At 39.4% G+C, this 18456-nt stretch overlaps 1 protein-coding gene across 2 annotated transcripts in view; it reads left to right on the top strand.

The window, feature by feature from the left end:
- LOC114204296 (uncharacterized) overlaps window positions 1-17435 on the top strand; it is a 58087-nt gene extending 40652 nt beyond the window's left edge. For both annotated transcript variants that reach the window (XM_088027796.1, XM_088027797.1), the window contains one exon: window positions 12000-17435. In XM_088027796.1, the coding sequence (XP_087883922.1) occupies window positions 12000-13807 (1808 nt within the window). In that variant the 3' untranslated portion in view covers window positions 13808-17435. The remainder of the gene's footprint in view (window positions 1-11999) is intronic.
- The last annotated feature ends 1021 nt before the right edge of the window (window positions 17436-18456 follow it).

Genomic DNA, 18456 nt, shown 5'->3' with positions numbered 1-18456 from the left:
ATGAAAACAGAAGAGATCCTTTAGCACTGAGAATTAGTGAAAGTGTAGGGAAACCTTGATGTTTTTAAAATCTATGTAATATGTGGGGTCCAAGCTAAGAAATCAGCATTGTACCAGAAGCAGATTGCACCTGTGTGACTTGTCAGCGTGGGAGCTCTTTCCATGAATATATTTGGCATGGTGACTTGAAGAAGGGTAAATCGAGGTCCGGAAAAGAGTGGCTTGATGAAGTTCACCGTGCAGGAGTGATGTTAGCTTGAATGAGAAGGGAGGGAAGGACTCCAGGCTCACCTGTTTTACGCTCCTCCCTGTGTTTAGGAGCCCTTTAAACTGTTCGTCTTTTGTGATGTAGGCTTGAAATTTTGTCTGGAGCGTACATTTTTATTTTTATTTTTTATTTTTATTTTTATTTTTTAAAGATTTTATTTATTTATTTGACAGAGAGAGACACAGCAAGAGAAGGAACACAAGCAGGGGGAGTGGGAGAGGGAGAAGCAGGCTTCCCGCCGAGCAGGGAGCCCGATGTGGGGCTCGATCCCAGGACCCTGGGATCACGACCTGAGCCGAAGGCAGCTGCTTAACCAACTGAGCCACCCAGGCGCCCCTGGAGCGTACATTTTTAAAGTTTACACACCCAGATGCAGTGTGCTTCAAATTATAGAAGTAGGGCACCTGGGTGGCTCAGTTTGTTAAGCAACTGCCTTCGGCTCAGGTCATGGTCCTGGAGTCCCGGGATCGAGTCCCGCATCGGGCTCCCTGCTCAGCAGGGAGTCTGCTTCTCCCTCTGACCCTCTTCCCTCTCATGCTCTCTCTATCTCATTCTCTCTCTCAAATAAATAAATAAAATCTTAAAAAAAAACAAATTATAGAAGTAGGTTTTGATTTTGTTTTGTTTTTAAAAATACACTTAGTGCCCCTGACTGAACTGAAGCTGGATTCCGTGCAGCCTTGATTCAGCCTCTTGGTTCCCCTGTGAGGTGTGCCTCTTCTGTTTTTCCACCACCTAGAAGGGAATCGATTTTTATCATCATCTGGTTAAACCTGAGAGGTAAATGACGTAAGAGAGCCATAGATTCAGCCCTGGTGTTAAATGAACTTTGCCTGTTCCTCTTCCACTTGACCTTGCTACGGACGCTCTCAGGTAAGAATAGAAGAGCATTATATTTGAGAGACAGACATTGGACAGGACATCGGTCAGCATGAGGACTGGGACTTGTATCTGAACTCCCAGTCCATCTGTGTTGCAGTGGAGAATCCCACAGTGTTTGAGGAACCCTCGAGGATGTTAGGAAGTGAGGGCAGGGTACCTATAGGAGATGAGAGTTCCACGATTCTTGTACATCGGTTAACCTCCCATGTCTGGGTCTCTGGAAAAGCCTCTGTGATTGAGCTGATCAGAATGCAAAGAGGAGCCTGTGAAAGCCTGTGATCACAGACGAAAGACATAGTTTACATACACTATTCCAGATTACAGACTGTGGGCAGTATATTTGGCTTGATATTTGAATGAAAGGGAAGTTCTCATGTTTACATTTAATTATGATTTACTTGCTTCTGGACATTTATTTCACAGTAGTTATTATGTGTCCTTTGAAGGCTGTTAGGCACCGTCACCAGTGTGACCCATTAGAGATTCATGCACTTCATGTCCCCGGTGTTCCCTGCTGGATCCCTCCACTATAAGATTAATAATTTTTCTCCTTTATTATTAAATACGTTGGGAGGATTTACTGAAAGATGGGCATAAGTCATTTTACTTAATCAGGAAACTCCTTTATCTGTTTCACTTTGTAGTCTGCTTTGAAAATGAAGGCTCTCCTGTGTTGGCCTAAGATACCATTGTTTGAAGTAGAGATTGTAAATAAATAACGGCTTGGCCCTACACATTTCCATTTTATTCCACACTCATGTCACAGACATAGCATTTCTTATCACTTCTCTGTTGCTCTAGAGAAAGAAAACATGCATCATATATGTTCTGCTGCCTTAAAATTGTAAAATATAACTCAGCACAAAAGCCACATGAGACAAATACTTTGAATGCTGTAAGAGACTCAAAAACAGTAGTTATTTTAGTCATATACTTGTGTGTTTGTCTTTGTGGTGTTTTTGCAAGACACAGAAACTTTTATCCACAAATATATTTGTAAGTTTTTATCACTGAAAGCATTTCTCAGTTTCAGTAACAATAAAAAAAAAAACTATAGTCTATCATTTTTATTTTTTATTGAATTTGTAATTTTTATGTTTTATCCTTACTTACCTGTTTTTGTTGATATGTTCTGTGGTTTAATTGTGTTTGCATTCCCATTGGCACTTTGAAACCTGCTGTGAACCTTCTTTTAGGGTTACTTCTGTATAGTGTTCTGTGTGTTTGTCTTAGAGTAATTCAATTTCAGACAATCTGGGATAAAACTCAGGATGTACTATTACTGAAGTTTTGCCAAGATGTTTTTTGAAAGGTGAAGAACAGTTCTACTGTTATCATAGGTTAGTGTGGATTCATGGGTGAATTTATGAAAAAGTGTTAGAATGTGATGTAGTGGGTAGTAAATGTTCGAGATGAATTGTTGTTTTGTTCTTGGAATTAGAAGTTGTAATTTCCACAATATTCTTTATGTTCAAAGTCATCCATTTCATTTTCTTTTTGGAATTTAAAAGTGTGGCACTGAGGTAAGATATTGGCATCACTTGCAAGCTCGTGAGAAATGTGGAAACTCAGATCCCACCTAGAAATCCAAATCAGATTATAAGTTTTGACAGGATCTTCACTTCTTTGTCATACACATTAACATTGAATAAGGACAGGTCTGGCTCACCTCTGCTTTTTGGTTAGCTATCCCTGTATTTATGTCTGTGGTATATTTTGATAACTATGACGTTGTAGTATGTTTCAAATCAAGGAGTGTGGTGTCGCCAATGTACTCTTCAGTTTGAAGATTATTCCGGGGGTGTTATACTGTGACATCCACATGGATGTTAAGAGGGGTTTTGATCTTTCTGCCAAAAAAAATGACATTGGAATTTTGATAGAGATTTTCAGTGTTACTTTTTATTCTGATCTCTGTTTTATTTATGTCTGATTTTTCTTCGTTATTTCCTTCCTCTACTAAATTTCATGTTTCTTCTTTTTTTTGTTCCTTGTAGTATAATGTTATGTTGTTTATTTGAACTTTTTTTCTTAACTCAAGCATTTATAGCATTAAAAAAATTGAAAATGGAAAGTCTAGTGGGGAAAATTAGCAGAAATAAACAATACAAGTGATGACCAAACAATAAGATAGCATAAAAATAAAAATAGGGATTCTTTATGGTTTTCTATAGACCATGTCATCTGCGAACAGAGATAGTTTTCTTTTTCTTTTTGAATTGGATTCTTTTTATATATTTTTTTCTTGCCTGATTGTTCTGACTAGAATATCCAGTACTATGTTGAAAGGAAGTGCTGAAGTCATTCCATTACCTTGTTTCTGATCATACGGGAGAAGCATTCAGTCTTTTACTATTGAATATGTTAGATTTCAGCTTTCAGTACGTATACATTTGTGTTATGCTGAGGTGGTTTCCTTCTATTCCTACTCTTGAGTGTTTTTAATCATGGAACTGTGTCTGATATGCTCACATTCTTGTTCTTCAATTAATATGAACATGTCATGTTTGATCTTCATTCTGTTAATGCACACTCTTAAATTTATAGATTTCCATATGTTAAAAGACCCTGAACTCCAGGAAGAATTCTTACTTGATTATGTTGTGAAATAGTAAAATGTGCTTTTGATTCAATTTGCTTCATTTTATTGTGGACTTAGTATAACTGTTCCTCATAGTTAGTACTTGGTAGTCCGTCTTTGTTTGTAGTGTCTTCCTTTGGCTTTGATAACCTCATAAAGCTGGTGTCTCAGATTGAGTTTCCTTTCTCTTCACTCCTTGGAAATGTTGGAGGAGATTTGAAGTACTTTCTCTTTAAATGTTTGTTTGAATTCTCCGGTGAATTTATCTGGCGCAGGACTTTGTTGGGAGTTTTTTTTACTTTTTCAATGTATTTTTTTAAAATAATTTTTATTGTTATGTTAATCACCATACATTACATCATTAGTTTTTGATGTAGTGTTCCATGATTCATTGTTTGTGCATAACCCAGTGCTCCACGCAGAACATGCCCTCTTTAATACCCATCACCAGGCTAACCCATCCCCTCACCCCCCTCCCCTCTAGAACCCTCAGTTTGTTTTTCAGAGTCCATCGTCTCTAATGGTTCGTCTCCCCCTCCGACTTACTCCCCTTCATTCTTCCCCTCCTGCTATCTCTTCTTCTTTTTTTTTCTTAACATATATTGCATTATTTGTTTCAGAAGTACAGATCCGTGATTCATCAGTCTTGTACAATTCACAGCGCTCACCATAGCACATACCCTCCCCAATGTCTATCACCCAGCCACCCCCTCCCTCCCACCCCCCACCACTCCAGCAACCCTCAGTTGGTTTCCTGAGATTAAGAATTCCTCGTATCAGTGAGGTCATATGATACATGTCTTTCTCTGATTGACTTATTTCTTTTTCTTTTTTTTTTTTTTAAGATTTTATTTATTTATTTGAGAGAGAGAGAGAATGAGAGATAGAGAGCACGAGAGGGAAGAGGGTCAGAGGGAGAAGCAGACTCCCCGCTGAGCAGGGAGCCCGATGCGGGACTCGATCCTGGGACTCCAGGATCATGACCTGAGCCGAAGGCAGTCGCTTAACGAACTGAGCCACCCAGGCGCCCCTGATTGACTTATTTCACTAAGCATAAGACCCTCCAGTTCCATCCAAGTCGTTGCAAACGGCAAGATCTCATTCCTTTTGATGGCTGCATAATATTCCATGGTGTATATATACCACATCTTCTTTATCCATTCATCTGTCGATGGACATCTCGGCTCTTTCCACAGTTTGGCTATTGTGGACATTGCTGCTATAAACATTGGGGTGCACGTACCCCTTCGGGTCCCTACATTTGTATCTTTGTGGTAAATACTCAGTAGTGCAGTTGCTGGATCGTATGGTAGCTCTATTTTCAACTGTTTGAGGAACCTCCATACTCTTTTCCAGAGTGGTTGCAGCAGCTTGCATTCCCGCCAACAGTGTAGGAGGGTTCCCCTTTCTCCACATCCCTGCCAACATCTGTCGTTTCCCGACTTGTTAATTTTAGCCATTCTGACGGGTGTGAGGTGGTATCTCATTGAGGTTTTGATTTGGATTTCCCTGATGCCGAGTGATGTCGAGCACTTTTTCATGTGTCTGTTGGCCATCTGGATGTCTTCTTTGGAAAAATGTCTGTTCATGTCTTCTGCCCATTTCTTGATTGGATTATTTGTTCTTTGGGTGTTGAGTTTGATAAGTTCTTTATAGATTTTGGATACTAGCCCTTTATCTGATATGTCATTTGCAAATATTTTCTCCCATTCTGTCGGTTGTCTTTTGGTTTTGTTGACTGTTTCTTTTGCTGTGCAAAAGCTTTTTATCTTGATGAAATCCCAATAGTTCATTTTTGCTCTGGCTTCCCTTGCCTTTGGCGATGTTTTAGGAAGAAGTTGCTGTGGCTGAGGTCGAAGAGGTTGCTGCCTGTGTTCTTCCTTAGGATTTTGATCCTAAGGATTGATGGACTCCTGTCTCCCGTTTAGGTCTTTCAACCATTTGGAGTCTATTTTTGTGTGTGGTGTAAGGAAATGGTCCAGTTTCATTCTTCTGCATGTGGCTGTCCAATTGTCCCAACACCATTTGTTGAAGAGACTGTCTTTATTCCATTGGACATTCTTTCCTGCTTTGTCAAAGATGAGTTGACCATAGAGTTGAGGGTCCATTTCTGGGCTCTCTATTCTGTTCCATTGATCTGTGTGTCTGTTTTTGTGCCAGTACCATACTGTCTTGATGATGACAGCTTTGTAATAGAGCTGGAAGTCCGGAATTGTGATGCCGCCAGCTTTGCTTTTCTTTTTCAATATTCCTCTGGCTATTCGGGGTCTCTTCTGGTTCCATACAAATTTTAGGATTATTTGTTCCATTTCTTTGAAAAAGGTGGATGGTATTTTGATGGGGATTGCATTGAATGTGTAGATTGCTCTAGGTAGCACTGACATCTTCACAATGTTTGTTCTTCCAATCCATGAGCATGGAACGTTTTTCCATTTCTTTGTGTCTTCTTCAATTTCTTTCAGGAGTATTTTATAGTTTTCTGAGTACAGATCCTTTGCCTTTTGGTTAAATTTATTCCTAGGTATCTTATGGTTTGGGGTGCAATTGTAAATGGGATCGACTCCTTGATTTGTCTCTCTTCTGTCTTGTTGTTGGTGTATAGGAATGCCACTGACTTCTGTGCATTGATTTTATATCCTGCTACTTTACTGAATTCCTGTATGAGTTCTAGCAGTTTTGGGGTGGAGTCTTTTGGGTTTTCCACATACAGTGTCATATCATCCTCAGAGAGTGAGAGTTTGACTTCCTCTTTGCTGATTTGGATGCCTTTGATTTCTTTTTGTTGTCTGATTGCTGTGGCTAGGACTTCTAATACTATGTTGAATAGCAGTGGTGATAGTGGACATCCCTGCCGTGTTCCTGACCTTAGGGGAAAAGCTCTCAGCTTTTCCCCATTGAGAATGATATTCGCTGTAGGTTTTTCATAGATGGCTTTTATGATATTGAGGTATGTACCCTCTATCCCTATACTCTGAAGAGTTTTGATCAAGAAAGGATGCTGTACTTTGTCAAATGCTTTTTCTGCATCTATTGAGAGGATCATATGATTCTTGTTCTTTCTTTTGTTAATGTATTGTATCACGTTGATTTCCGGATGTTAAACCAGCCTTGCAGCCCAGGGATAAATCCCACTTGGTCATGGTGAATAATCCTTTTAATGTACTGTTGGATCCTATTGGCTAGTATTTTGGTGAGAATTTTTGCATCCATGTTCATCAAGGATATTGGTCTGTAATTCTCCTTTTTGATGGGGTCTTTGGTTTTGGGATCAAGGTAATGGTGGCCTCATAAAATGAATTTGGAAGTTGTCCTTCCATTTCTATTTTTTGGAACAGTTTCAGGAGAATAGGTATTAATTCTTCTTTAAATGTCTGATAGAATTCCCCTGGGAAGCCATCTGGCCCTGGGCTTTTGTGTCTTGGGAGATTTTTGATGACTTCTTCAATTTCCTTAGAGGTTATAGGTCTGTTCAGGTTTTCTATTTCTTCCTGGTTCAATTTTGGTAGTTGATACATCTCTAGGAATGCACCCATTTCTTCCAGATTATCTAATTTGCTGGCATAGAGTTGCTCATAATAGTTCTTAGAATTGTTTGTATTTCTTTGGTGTTGGTTGTGATCTCTCCTCTTTCATTCATGATTTTGTTGATTTGGGTCATTTCTCTTTTCCTTTGGGTAAGTCTGGCCAGGGGTTTATCAATCTTGTTAATTCTTTCAAAGAACCAGCCCCTAGTTTCGTTGATCTGTTCTACTGTTCTTTTGGTTTCTATTTCCTTGATTTCTGCTCTGATCTTGATTATTTCTCTTCTCCTGCTGGGTTTAGGCTTTATTTGCTGTTCTTTCTCCAGCTCCTTTAGGTGTACGGTTAGGTTGTGTATTTGAGACCTTTCTTGTTTCTTGAGAAAGGCTTGTATTGCTATATACTTTCCTCTCAGGACTGCCTTTGCTGTATCCCAAAGATTTGGAACAGTTGTGTTTTCATTTTCATTGGTTTCCATGAATTTTTTAAATTCTTCTTTAATTTCCTGGTTGACCCATTCATTCTTTAGTAGGATGCTCTTTAGCCTCCATGTATTTGAGTTCTTTCCGACTTTCCTCTTGTGATTGAGTTCTAGTTTCAAAGCATTGTGGTCTGAAAATATGCAGGGAATGATCCCAGTCTTTTGGTACCGGTTGAGACCTGATTTGTGACCTAGGATGTGATCAATTCTGGAGAATGTTCCATGGGCACTAGAGAAGAATGTGTATTCCGTTGCTTTGGGATGGAATGTTCTGAATATGTCTGTGAAGTCCATTTGGTCCAGTGTTTCATTTAAAGTCTTTATTTCCTTGTTGATCTTTTGCTTAGATGATCTGTCCAGTTCAGTGAGGGGGGTGTTAAAGTCCCCCACTATTATTGTATTGTTGACGATGTGTTTCTTTGCTTTTGTTATTAATTGCCTTATATAATTGGCTGCTCCCACGTTAGGGGCAGAGATATTTACAATTGTTAGATCATCTTGTTGGATAGACCCTTTAAGTAGGATATAGTGTCCTTCTTCATCTCTTATTACAGTGTTTGTTTTAAAATCTAATTTGTCTGATTTAAGGATTGCCACCCCAGCTTTCTTTTGGTGTCCATTAGCATGGTAAATGGTTTTCCACCCCCTCACTTTCAATCTGGGGGTGTCTTTGGGTCTAAAATGAGTCTCTTGCAGACAGCATATCGATGGGTCTTTGTTTTTTAATCCAATCTGATAGCCTGTGTCTTTTGATTGGGGCGTTTAGCCCATTTACATTCAGGGTCACTATTGAAAGGTATGAATTTAGTGCCATTGTATTGCCTGTAAGGTGACTGTTACTGTATATTGTCTGTGTTCCTTTCTGATCTATGCTGCTTTTAGGCTCTCTTTTTGATTAGAGGACCTCTTTCAATATTTCTTGTAGGGCTGGTTTTGTGTTTGCAAATTCCTTTAGTTTTTGTTTGTCCTGGAAGCTTTTTATCTCTCCTATTTTCAGTGACAGCCTAGCTGGATATAGTATTCTTGGCTGCATATTTTTCTCGTTTAGTGCTCTGAAGATATCATGGCAGTCCTTTCTGGCCTGCCAGGTCTCTGTGGATAGGTCTGTTGCCAATCTAATGTTTCTACCATTGTAGGTTACATACCTCTTCTCCCGAGCTGCTGTCAGGATTTTCTCTTTGTCTCTGAGACTTGTAAGTTTTACTATTAGATGTCGGGGTGTTGACCTATTTTTATTGATTTTGAGAGGGGTCTCTGTGCCTCCTCGATTTTGATGCCTGTTTCCTTCCCCACATTAGGGAAGTTCTCCGCTATTATTTGATCCAATATACCTTCTGCCCCTCTCTCTTTCTTCTTCTTCTGGGTTCCCAATTTTTCTAATGTTTCGTCTTATCGTATCGCTAATCTCTCGAATTCTGCCCTCGTGATCCTGTAGTTGTTTCTCTCTCTTTTTCTCAGCCTCTTTATTTTCCATCATTTGGTCTTCTATATCACTGATTCTCTCTTCTGCCTCATTTATCCTGGCAGTTAGTGCCCCCATTTTTGATTGCACCTCATCAATAGCCTTTTTGATTTCGACTTGGTTAGATTTTAGTTCTTTTATTTCTCCAGAAAGGGTTTCTCTAATAACTTCCACACTTTTTTCAAGCCCAGCTAGTATCTTTAAAGTCATGATTCTGAACTCTAGGTCTGACATCGTACTAATGTCAGTATTGAGTAGGTCCCTGGCAGACGGTACTACCTCTTGTTCTTTTTGCTGAGGTGATTTTTTTTCGTTTTGTCATTTTGTCCAGAGGAGAACAGATGAATGAGAGAACAGATTGCTAACAGGGTAACAACGTCTCCAGCAAATATACTCTATACAAATCAGAAAAGACCTGAAACCAGGGGACAAGAAAGGGAAAGAAAGAGAAAAAAAAAAAGGAAAAAGATAAAAACAAAAACAGAACAAAACAAAAAAAAAAACCAGAATATGATCAAATATGATCAGGCTAGTGCATAGATCAATGCCACACACTAGCTTTTGGGCATATTTTGGTCTGTTAGAAGAAAGTGCCTGCTAAAATTTTAAAGGAAGAAAGACTTATATATGTACAAAATAAGGGTTGATACAATGAAGGGATGGAAGATGAGTGTAAAGATGAAAATTATAAAAGATTTTATAAAAGGAATTGATAAGTTGTTTTTAAAAAGAAAGAAGAAGATTTAAGAAGAAAAAGAAAAAAGAGAGACTGTGATCAGGCAGGAGAATAGAACAAAGCCGTACACTAGTGATTTAGGGTATATTTTGATCTGTTAGAAGAAATTGTATCTCAAAATTTTAAAGAGAGAACAACTTATATATATATATATATATATATATATATATATATATATATGGCAAAAATAAGGGTAACTACTATGAAGGGATAAAAATATGACTCTAAAAATGAAAAATAAAAAGTTTTTTTTAAAAAAGGGATTGATAAGATGTTTGAAAAAGGGAAAAAGAAAAATTCAAAAAAAAGTTAAAATTAACTTTAAAAAACTAATGAATTATGGTAAAAAAGCCATGAATTCTATGTGCAGTATTCCCCTAGCGCTGGAGTTCTCCCGTTCTCCTTGATCGGTAAACTTGGTCTTGGCTTGCTGGCTGTTCGGGCTGATCTTCCGGGGGAGGGGCCTGTTGCCGTGGTTTCCAAATGTCTTTGCCGGAGGCGGAATTGCCCCGCCCTTGTCGGTCCGGGCTAAGCAAGCTGCTCGGGTTTGCTCTCGGGAGCTTTTGTTCCCTGCAAGCTCTCGGTACAGCTTTGGAGGACCAGGGTGTAAATGGTGGCCTCCCAATCTCCGCCCGGAGGAGCCGAGAACTCGGGGTCCCGCTCCTCAGTGCGCCCCCAGAGAAAAGCAGTCACTCCCGTGTCCCCGGTCTCCGGCCGCTCTCCGTGCTCACCCGGCCTGTGACCGAGCGTTTCTATCTCTGGCACCCGACCCCGTGTGGAGTCTCCAAACCCAGCAGATCCCTGCGGTGCGCTCCCGCGCCGCTCCTCCCGGGGGAGGAAGGGGAGTCTCCCCGGCTCTGCCGCTTGTTGGGTCCCTGCTGGAGGAGCAGTGGCCCGGCTGGGCCGCGGATCACAGTTTATGGCCACCCCGAGCTGAGAGCCCGCGCCTCGGCTCCGTCTCTGCAGCCGGCTTCCCCGCTCTGATCCCTGGGAGCTCTGCCGCACTCAGGCACCCCCCGTCTTTCTGTGACCCCGAGGGTCCTGAGACCACACTGTCCCGCGAGGGTTCCATCCCCCGCTTAGCCACTGGAGCGACGTCCCTCAGCGGAGCTGACTTCTAGAAGTTCCGATTTTGTGCTCTGCGCCTCTAGCACTTGCCAGAAGCGGTCGATGGAGGACCCGTCCCCCGCCGTCTATCCTCCCGAATATCGCCTCGGATTCACTTCTCCGCACGTCTACCTTCCAGAAAGTGGTTGCTTTTCTGTTCAGAGAGTTGTTGCTACTCTCCTCTTCGATCTCCTGTTGAGTTCGTAGGTGTTCAGAATGGTTTGATCCCTATTCAGCTGAATTCCTGAGACCAGACGAAATCCAGGTCTCCTACTCCTCTGCCATCTTGCTCCTCTCTCTACTTTTTCAGTGTATTTAATAGTGGTAGATTATTTGATATTTGTATTTTTTTTTATTATTTCTCCATAATGGAGTCAGGTAGGTTATATACTTGTTGAGGTTTATACAAGTTTTTTTTTTATATATCTGTTTGTGGACATATAATTATCCATCATCACCTCTTATAATTGTTTTTATTTCTTTGTTATCAGTTACATTGCGTCTGCTTTCACTTCTTTACTTCTGATTTTACCTAGTCGTCTTGCTTCCATTCTTTATTTAAAAGTATATTGATTTTGTTGATCTCTTCTGAAAATGCAATCTTCCTATTGATGTTTTCCTGTTTTTGCTCTCCTGTTTTGTTGATTTCTATTTTAAGTTTAAATTTCCTTCCTTCTGCTAGTTTTTGGATCAAATGGCACTTTTCCTGATTTTTTGGGGTATAGGATCATGATGTGTGCTTCCAGCATGACAATACTATGGAACTATGTGATAGGCTGTGTGATCTGTACATTGTCTGTGAGTTTGTCTCCCTGGAGGAATGAAGTCCTGATGATTCTTTCTCAGCCATATTGCTGAAGTTCTCTGATTGATTTTAATTTTGCGTATTAGAAGCTTTCATTATATTCATCTGAGAATAGTAAGTGGAATGATTTTACTTTTCTCTTATTCAATATCTTTCAGCTGTATCTTCAAATGGCACCCAGAGTTTCCTGCCAAAGCTGTGCATAGAAGCTTCTTTCCAAAACGTGGCAGTGGGTAGATATAAGCATAGTGCCCTTGACAATTTACACTTAATGATAGACTGGAAAAATGATGGGGAGAGTGAAGAGCATCAAAGATATCATGAAGGACATATCCAAACTGAGACAACTGTCCATAATATGAATCTCACTGCCCAAAATGATGAAGAATATAAAACACTTGGGAAAATATCCCTTCTTAAGTCCGCTACTTCTGCAAAGCAGTGTCTTTCTGTAAGCAAGGGCTCAAATCAAATGGTGAAACATACGTATTTGGAGAACGAGAATTTGGAAAATCTGGAAAGTTGCCCAGTCCATGCTGAAAATAATTATTTGAACCATTTTGAAGGCAGGATTGGATTGACCTTTGAGTCAAACATTTCTGAAAATCAGAGATTTAAAAATGAAGAACAAAGTGCTAAGTGGGATTCATTTGAGAGGTCCTTCACCGAGGAGTCAACCCTACAAGATGACCAGAGCATTTTCAATGAAAATAGTATTGCTCAATGCAGTGACTCTGAGAACAAATTTAACGAGGGTTCAAATGTTAATAAATGCGTGAGGACTCATTTTCCAGAGAATCATTATGAGTGTGATAAATGTGTGGAAGTCTTTTATCAAAGCTCCAACCTGATTATACATAAGAGTATCCCTATGGGAGAGAATCCTTATAAATATGAGTGTGGGAAATCCGTTAACCAGTCCTCCAATGTTGGTGATTATCAGAGAATTCATATGGAAAAAAACATATACAGATGTAATAAAGCTGTGAACATGTTGAGTCAATCATCAGGACTAAACATACATAACACAGTCGCTACTGGACAGAAAACTTACATTTGTGAGGAATGTGGTAAAGCTTTTGACTGGCACTCAACACCATCTCAACATCAGCCAATGCCTACTGGAGAGAAACCTTACAAATGTGAAGAATGTAGCAAGGTCTTTATCCACCACTCACACCTTATTCAACAGGACAGAATTCATCCTGGAGAGAAACCTTACCAATGTGAAGAATGTGGAAAGGCCTTTAACCAGCACTCAATGCTTACTCGACATCAAAGAATTCATACTGGAGAGAAACCTTATCAATGTGAAGAATGTGGCAAGGCCTTTAACCAGCACTCAAACCTTATTCAACATCACAGAATTCATACTGGAGAGAAACCTTACCAATGTAAAGAATGTGGCCAGGCCTTTAATCATCACTCAAGCCTTACTCAACATCACAGAATTCACAGTGGTGAAAAACCTTACATATGTAAAGAATGTGGCCAGTCCTTTAACCAGCACTCAAACCTGACTCGACATCACAGAATTCATAGTGGAGAGAAACCTTATATATGTAAAGAATGTGGCCAGGCCTTTAACCAGCACTCAAAGCTTACTGAACACCTCAGAATTCATACTGGAGAGAAACCTTACATATGTAAAGAATGTGGCCAGGCCTTTAACCGGCACTCACATCTTACTCGACATCACAGAATTCACAGTGGAGAGAAACCTTACCAATGTAAAGAATGTGGTAAGGCCTTTAACCAGCAGTCAAAGCTTACCGAACATCACAGAATTCATACTGGAGAGAAACCTTATATATGCAAAGAATGTGGTCAGGCCTTTAACCGGCATTCACACCTTACTCGACATCACAGAATTCATAGTGGAGAGAAACCTTACATATGTAAAGAATGTGGTGATACCTTTATCCAGCACTCACACCTGACTCGACATCACAGAATTCATACTTGAAGGAATCCTAACCAAAATAATGTGCCAAGGCCTTTAAGCTGTGCTAAAGTCTTAACTTCTGATCAGAGGATGTATACTGGAGAAGATTTTGCAAACATAATGAATTTGGCAAGCCCTTTAATCAGAAGTCAAGCTTCATTGACCACCAGAGAGTTCATATTGGAGAAGAAAACTTAGAAATGTAAAGAATGTGGTAAAACTTTTAGGATTGCTCAACTCTTACTCAGCATCTCAGAGTTCATACTGAGGGGAAACATTACAAAGGTAAAAGAATGTCTCAAGCCTCTAGCTGGAACTCTCAACTTACTGAACATCATAGTTCTCATCACAGGATGGAAACTAAAATACAGAGATTTGCAGTGCCTTTAACTGGAATTCAATCCTTAATATCCAAAAATTCACACTAGAGTCAAACCCTACAAACTTACGAATGAGGAAAGACCTTCATTTTAAATATACACATTAGTAAACACTCGTGAGTGCATAAAGGACAGTAACTTGAAAGATGTAAATACTTAGAAATGTGTAGCTGAACATCAAATGTCAATAAATGTCACAGAAATCAAGTACAAAGCACTATGTCAGTCAATCTATTCAGATACTACATCACAATACTCATGATAAGGAATAATAACAAAGTTAAACTGTTAGAAATGTCCTCTTATGCTTCAAAAGATTAAGTGGATAGATTTTTGCATAGTTCTAATTAATTTCAATATGTGCTTTTTTTTTTTTTACATTGGCCCTATCTGATATTTGTGTCTAGCAAATATTAATGTATCTCTACTCTCACGTCACTTCAGAAAATACATTTATTTTTAGTATGTGTGAAATTGTGTGACTGTTGCTTCGTCAAAGATAGGAAATCTCTCCTTCACTAGGTGGGACTCATGATATCTAATTATCCATGGAAGATGAAGGACAATATAATATACAATATATAAAGAAAATCTAAATGGAGATATTGTTTGTGGTTGTAACATTAATGACGGTTGTCATGAAAAAGGTGTTCAGAACATCAATCTTTTCCATTTATTAAAACTAAAGAACTTTCTGAATATTACCAAAAAAATATTTTACCAACTGGTATTAGAGGAAAAACAGGTGGCAATCCAGTAAAATTCTGATGTAGCCTCATGATAGCAATAGTTAGAAGTAGAGAATATTAGTGGATGTGGTTGAAAGGAAGAAATCCTCACAGATATCATTAAGAGGGTAGCTGGCTCTTCCCCCAACATGGCATACATCCACATTTGTTGAGAAAGACCTCACACCTGAAAATTATTGAAACCACTACTCCCACATCATGATATCAGTGCTTGAATGCTTTTTAATGCTTATATACTGTATTTTGAACAAGGATTGTAGAGGGGATTGAAATGCATAACTTAGTCTGTGTGTGAACTTAATATATTTTAATTAATAAAACATAATGGTTTTTATCGTGTTAACATGGATATGTAATGAATGAAGTGTTATCTGACTACCAATGTTAACCTATCTCATTTTATATAGGTTGTAGGTAACTGATGGTATCTATCACCTATTTGGCAACAGAGTGGAACTATTATCTAGTAATCCATTTTCTCACTGGCCTTAATGTTTAGATAATGTGTGATTGTTTTTCCCTTAGTTTAAATATCATATCATTTTCTCCTCCTTGGGACTAGTGGGGTAGTATAACAGATATATTATAGATTGTATGTGGCTCTCATTGATCAACTAAGTGAAGTATTCCATGACAGTGCTACTTAGCATACATTTTGTGTAGGCAGGAGTTTTGTAGGGGACTTTTAAGTGACACAAGAGAATCTTACTGGTGCATTTCCTACATAACAAACTGTAGAGTCAGAAGTTAATGTACCTTCTGATAGGGCATTCCCCCCAGTCCACCCTTGTGAGCAAACATTTCTCCTGTCTCCCATGACTTTCCCCTTATGTGTCCTTTAGAGAAGACTCCTTCCGAGCTTACTTAAACCTGTTTTAGTTTGAAAGGCTATCTGGACTTTTCCCAGGGACCCTAAAGCACTCTACCATGGCCCCTAATAAAGGTATGTGCCCCACTTCATACGTGTGGGTGTTGTTTTCATGTTTCTATCTAGTAAACATACACTTATAACAATGGTTTGTGTGCAACAGATACCCCATAAGTTAGAGAAATATATTCCGGTAGGAGTGACATTGTAGCCCCAGTTAAGAGAAAGTACAGAGGATGAAGAATTGGCGTGAATTCTGCATGTGGAGAGAGGACACCTTTCCTGGGTTGCACAACTGACTCCCTGGATGTAGAAAAATAACTTAACACTTGTTTATTTTCCTAGGCATCTGCAGATCTCCATTTCTATTTATCCCCAGTTTTATTTCCACCTACATAGGCATCTCAAATGTTCTTCTTTGCCTGTGTTGTGGTGAGAATGTCCTCACTGACCTTCTAATTGAGGTAGAGACAAGTAAGGCCAGTGGGTGTCAATTCAGACATTTAGCCCTGGCACGTGGGATGTAAATATAAGTAAAACACAATGATGGCAGCATCCTTAGAGAGAAAGGTAAGACCTATTAAAAGAAAATGTGAAGAACTTTTCAGTGTGGGTAGGGAACCCAACGTGGCTCCCTTCAGTCATTCGAAAGGCACAGGCATCTCTTGGTGGTGTCATCTGATGAGTAATAGTAATGGAATGAAGGAATTGGCAAGTGTGGTGGGTTTCTGAGGAGTAGGGAAGTCCTGTTTTATCTTCATGATGTAATTGAATTCCTGTGTGTTAGTGAGGACCAGGTGCTGTTGTGATGACTGTGTTTGCCCAGCTCTAGATCAGTGTCTGTGGATGGAGGAAGGGTATTCGATGATGCAATCATTTAGTGCATAGCTTCAAAATATCACATGGTAGAGTAGCTGTTGGAGATGAAGAAGCCTTCTGGACAGTGGAATAGGGAGGCTCAGCAAGATGTGTGCTGTGCTTTCACAAAGCGCTAGTATCCCAGGTATATAACCCCAACATAGTTCAAATCCACTGTAGATGGGTATCCTTTCGTGGAAGCTGATGCACTGCTGTGCGGGACCTTCCTCCCTTTACTGAGTGCCATGATGAGTGTGGTCCTGTGCTCTGGCTCTGTGCCATGGATTTCTTGGAGGAGTGGTACGACAGTCAGTGGCAGTGAGCATTTCTGCTTCAGACAGTCTGGTACAAGTGTTTATTGACTGATAAATGAATAAAGAAGATGTGTTTCTATATAGAATGGAATTTTAGCCTTAAAAAGGAATGAAATCTACCATGTGCAATGACATGGATGGAGCTAGATTATTATGCTAATGGAAAGAAGTCAGAGAAGGACAAATACCATGTGTTTTCACGCATATATGGAATATAAGAAACAAACAAGCAAAGGAGAAAAAAAAAAGCAGACAGGCAAATCAAAAAATAGACTCTTAACTATAGAGAAGAAACTGATGGTTACCAGAGTGGAGACGGATTGGGGGATGAGTTAAATAAGTGATGGGAATGAAGATGTGCATTTGTTGTATTGAGCACTGGGTGTTGTATGGAATTGTTCAGTCACTATTGTACACCTGAAACAAATATGACAGTGCATGTTAACTCACTATAATTTAAATAAAACCTTTTAAAAAATACTTTGGTGTTTACAGATTTAAGAAATTTTGTCCTTATGTTAACTGACTTGCAGCAGTTCCACAAAATACACCTTTGTAAACAAATTGGAACGTTTATCTTTTCTCCCTGATTTCTCCAGAATTCAGAGTGTCTCAGTAACTATTTTTATATTTTAATGCCTGTATATATATTTGTATAATTTCAATAAGAATCTGTTCTCACGATGACAAGACACAAGCAGAAACACTCGTTATATAACCATGGCTTTGACTGGAATGTCATAGCTGAGAAAGAGCTGCATAGACTCAGATACAACAAGACAGCTATAGGGAACTAAGATTGACTTTATGGAGCAAATAAGGACCCCTTGGAAATATCAGCCTGATACCTTACTTAGGGAGTTCCCAGCAGCTTTACCATGTGAGCAAGGCAGATTACTTACTAGAAGGCGCAGGAACCTCAGGATATTTAGGGGACTTCATGAAGAGAGGAGTTCACTGCAGTCTGTAGTTACTGTCCATAAAGTCTGGTGGCACGAAAATGGCATGGACTCTGACCTGGACATGCTATTAAAAGTTCGATTTAGAGATTCCTTATGAAAAGTTCCTGCAAAACTGTTTTTAAAGTGTCTATAGCTCAACTTCCATTCTCCCTGCAGTTATATAAATAATCAGGCCAAATGTTTTTTTCTTAGACTATTTTTTTTTAAAGATTTTTTATTTATTTATTTGAGAGAGAGAGAATGAGAGAGAGCACGAGAGGGAAGAGGGTCAGAGGGAGAAGCAGACTCCCCACTGAGCAGGGAGCCCAATGTGGGACTCGATCCCGGGACTCCAGGATCATGACCTGAGCCGAAGGCAGTCGCTTAACCAACTGAGCCACCCAGGCGCCCCTTCTTAGACTATTTTGTAATCAAATTAGTATTAATTTGACTATCTTTGGTAAAAATTTGTTTCAGTAACATTTTGGAGATACTAGATGTTAATAGTGTTCAGTATTAACTGGACTACATCCTGATTTCTTCTGATGTCGACCAATGCA

Source organism: Eumetopias jubatus, unplaced genomic scaffold, assembly GCF_037043125.1.
Source record: "Eumetopias jubatus isolate StellerSeaLion01/CBP00866 unplaced genomic scaffold, mEumJub1_p1.0 scaffold_10, whole genome shotgun sequence".
Lineage (NCBI taxonomy): Eukaryota > Metazoa > Chordata > Mammalia > Carnivora > Otariidae > Eumetopias > Eumetopias jubatus.
Note: the sequence above shows the minus strand (reverse complement) of the source record. Positions and strands in the feature narration are given on the sequence as shown.